We start from the raw sequence: 3,862 nt of genomic DNA, 5'->3' as shown, positions 1-3,862 counted from the left end.
TTCCCCTCTAATCTCGGGAAAAAAAAAAAAAAAAAAAAAAAGAAACTTAAAAAGAAAGCAGAAACCCACTTCAGGATGGTTATTCTAGTTAGCGAACAAGACTTATGACTGATAGATACATTTAAAAATCCTTGGGACAGGGGCCAGCAGGTGGCATGGTGTTTAAGGGCGCTGGACTCCCACATGCCCGAACACAGTTTGAGTCCTGGACCTGGAGGCTTGCTTTCTCACTTGCACTCTCTCTCTCTCTCTCACTCTGTCCCTCCTTGGTCAAATAAAAATAAATAAAATTAAATAAAATAATTTTTTAAAAAATCCTTGGGACCAGCAGTTAGCATAATGGCTATGTTGCTGAACTCCCATGTAGCGGACCGCGGTTCAAGTCGTGGACCTGGTGGTTTAAACGCACGCCGGCGCATGTGCGTGTGTGCCCGCTCAAGATCCCGAGAGGAGAATGGAGGGGAAGGGATTGCGGCATGGCCATCCCCTCTGGGGGGTGATTTCTTGCTTTCTGTCTCTCTGTCTCTCTCTGTCTTTCTGGCAAACGCGCGCGACCTATAGCAAAAACCTCTCAAAAAAAAAAAAAAAAAAAAAACCCAAAAAACAAACAAACAAAAAACCCCTCCTTTCAAAGTTAGTTTTTATCAGATCAGAAGCAGCAAAGAATTACTCCATGTGCTCACAAGAAAAAAATCAGAAACCCATTTATTTGGATGCCTCCTCTGCCTACCCAAAATGGAGAAGATCAGTAAGTTTTAAATCACACAAACTACTCATTTTAGTGTGAACAGTCCATTCAAAACCATCTTCTGAGTGCAGAAACACTGCCAAGATCTAAAAGCAACTTTTTCTAAAGTTTTAATTAACCTGAGAAATGGCAAATTGTACTTTAAACCGTACCTTATTTTTTGTTTCCTTCTTTTTTAACCGCCTAATTTTTTCCATCTTTCTCTCTTCTTTTTCAAGTCTTCTTTTTGATTTTACTTTTGCTTTTCCTCCAGTTCCTTCTTTATCAAGTGCATGTTTTTGGGGAGTCTTTCTGCCAGTGGAAAAGCCCACAGAATGTCCAGATTGCAAAGTCAGCTCCGAGCAAGGTGTCACCTGGATTTCAAGGTTTTTCTCATACAAAGACTTCTCCACATCACTTTCATCACTGTCTGCCAGAGTTTTATAAATCCTGTTGATTTTTCCATTTTTGCCAGCATATAAGTTTTCTTTATTCTCCTCCTCAGTGCTGTCATAGGTCGTTTTCTCTGGAGGGCCCTTCGTGGCCTCTGTTTCAGAGTCACTGTCTTGTAGTGCCTTCCAGCTTCTCAGTTTCTTACTCACGAATATCTCTTCATCTGAATCTGGGGGAAACACTATTTTCTCTTACAGGTATACAGTCATTTGGCTTTCCACCTAGTCCTACGACTCCTCAAAAATACACATATTCAATTATACAAGTCACATATCACCTCATGAAATTATGTAACTAACATTAAGAACTGATTGTAGCAAAGCAAATCTAAAAATACATTTTGAAAAACATTTTCCCTGTTACGGAGAAGTGTAATTGTATGTATTTATACTGTATAAAGTTGTTCTAGCCCTTCTGGCAGGTGTTAAAAATCCTTTTATTATAGGATGAATGCATTTAACAAGGCAATATGGTAGCTATTATACATTTTATACTTCCAATAAGAGATAAAAGGGGTATTTTCCAAAAAAGTGCAAGCATTGCTATTTTGCTTTATAATAAAACAAGCAGTAAGGGTAATAATTTAGTTAACTTAGTTCAGTCCACTTAAAACCCCAGCTTCCACATTCTATTCTACAAATAAAAGTACTGAATGCTACAAACCTCTTTCACTCAAGGACCCAATCGTTTCGCAGCTGCCCTGTCCACTGTCTGAAGGACTATCTGCTTCTTCCTGTGAAGCAAGCTTTGGATCACTGATTTCTAGGTGAACCTAGAAAATAATAGCATATGTTACATTAACCAGCAAGTGACAGAAAGCTCTAAGTACATAGCAATACACAAATCTCCACGAGACCGTTGCAGAAAAACAAGTGTAAGACTGATATGATGATCCAATGAAAAGATGACATTTAGAACTGCTGGGCAAAAAATTAAAATTCACAACTTTGAAGGTAATTAAATGAAGAGAATCAAACATTTATTATGCCTTTTCTGTGTGAATTGTTCCTCCAGTGTATGCAATGATTGATGAGGGGAGGTTTCTCTTTAGAGAAATATCCTAGTTAATCAATGAAGAAATTATAGAATTAAACTATCACAATTTTAGCAACCTACAAATAAATAACAGATCCAGGCAATGATCATTAATGGTTGCTACATTACTAAAAGAGAAACAACTAAATAATATGTGTGATCTAATACATATACCCACCCCTATAAAGCACTGTTACCAGCACAATGAAATCTGAATCTGATCAAGGCTCTAGATCTAAATACCCATTTAAAGAAATAGAGGGGAAAGTGGAACATGTTAAATAACACTAAGAGATGTAATCTAGGTATAGAAAACTATAAAACAAACTAGGTGGTTTATTTAACAATAATATACAAGGAAAACAGAGAGGCAGGGGATCCTACAAATTAAAGAGAGTTAATATAAGAGATACATAAATAAACACACATATATACATGTACACGAACGAGTGCAATATGGAAGTCTTGGATCTTGATTCAAATAAAAACTGAAATATCTATAAAGCAAAGAAATCTGAACACAGACTTGGTATTTTTTAGATGTGGCAGTGGTATTGTGGTTATCCTTTTTTGGAAAATCCCGTTTTTTAGAAATGTAAACAAAATATTTGTGGGACCAGCAGGTGGCATGGCAGTTGGAGCACTGGACTCCCACAGGCCCACCCTGGTTCAAGAGTCAGACCTGGAGGCTTGCTGTCTCACTTTCATTCTCTCTCTCATCAAATTTAATAATAATAATAAAGAAATTAAATAAAATAAATAATTATTGTTTAAAAAAAGGTATGTAAACAAAATATTTGTGAGTGAAATGCCTGGTATTTTCTCCCAAATAATGCAGTGAGGGGAAGAGTGGGTGCGGATATAACTGAAACAAGATCGGCCATGTTTTGCTAACAGTGAGGGGGTGGGTTCCTTATACTAGTCTTTCTATACCTGCGTAGGTTTGAAAGTCTCTAAATAAAACGTTTTACAAGATCACAAGTGAAAACCTAACGGGAGTGTTAAGTGACTGGATCCTTTAATGGCCGAGAAGACCCTAGATGCCAGGTCTATCTTCTTGGTGAATCAACTTACTAAAAAGGAAGGAAATATTAACAGCTGTGATTTAACAAGGCACAAGGCCTCACCCTAATGGGTCCCCAAAACAGTATTCATTATCACCGTGATCTGAATGCTTGGTGCAATGATTAAAATAATAATCAACGTTAACATGTACTCAGGAATCACTGAGGTTTACCAGGTACGTGCTGACGATCTTCCCAACAATCCGAAGCAATAGGAATACTAGCTGTCTGCAGTGTGGAAACAGATTAGACACCCACACTGCTCAGTTCTTCCGATGCTCCTTAATCACGATCCTATTCTAGGCAATGTGCAGCAGCACCCGCAAGGTGAAGGTAGGACCAGGAACGGGGTGCGGATCAGAAGGTCTCAAAAAATCCAGTAACCAAGGTAAATAACATCTCGTGCGATATTCTTGTTAACGAACCGAGTGGGCGAACTACGGTTCTCACTGGATCACTACTGAGGGTTTTTCTTGGCTTTCCCTTAATTGCTGCTCCCAAGGTAAGCGTCTCACCCCAGCCTCGACCTCAGAAGAGAACCCGGGTCTGGAAACTGTTTTCTATGCCCAATTTTAGCACCTAG

At 38.5% G+C, this 3,862-nt stretch overlaps 1 protein-coding gene across 1 annotated transcript in view; it reads right to left on the bottom strand.

The window, feature by feature from the left end:
- The window catches only part of CLSPN (claspin), a 44,264-nt gene that overhangs the window by 37,078 nt on the left and 3,324 nt on the right, over positions 1-3,862 (bottom strand). The window contains exons 2-3 of the mRNA XM_014587879.2: positions 1,844-1,952; positions 901-1,349 (exon numbers count right to left, since the gene is read on the bottom strand). Of these exons, the coding sequence (XP_014443365.1) occupies positions 901-1,349; positions 1,844-1,952 (558 nt within the window). The remainder of the gene's footprint in view (positions 1-900; positions 1,350-1,843; positions 1,953-3,862) is intronic.

This window comes from Tupaia chinensis, unplaced genomic scaffold, assembly GCF_000334495.1.
Source record: "Tupaia chinensis unplaced genomic scaffold, TupChi_1.0 Scaffold000239_1, whole genome shotgun sequence".
Classification (NCBI taxonomy): Eukaryota; Metazoa; Chordata; class Mammalia; order Scandentia; family Tupaiidae; genus Tupaia; species Tupaia belangeri.
Note: the sequence above shows the minus strand (reverse complement) of the source record. Positions and strands in the feature narration are given on the sequence as shown.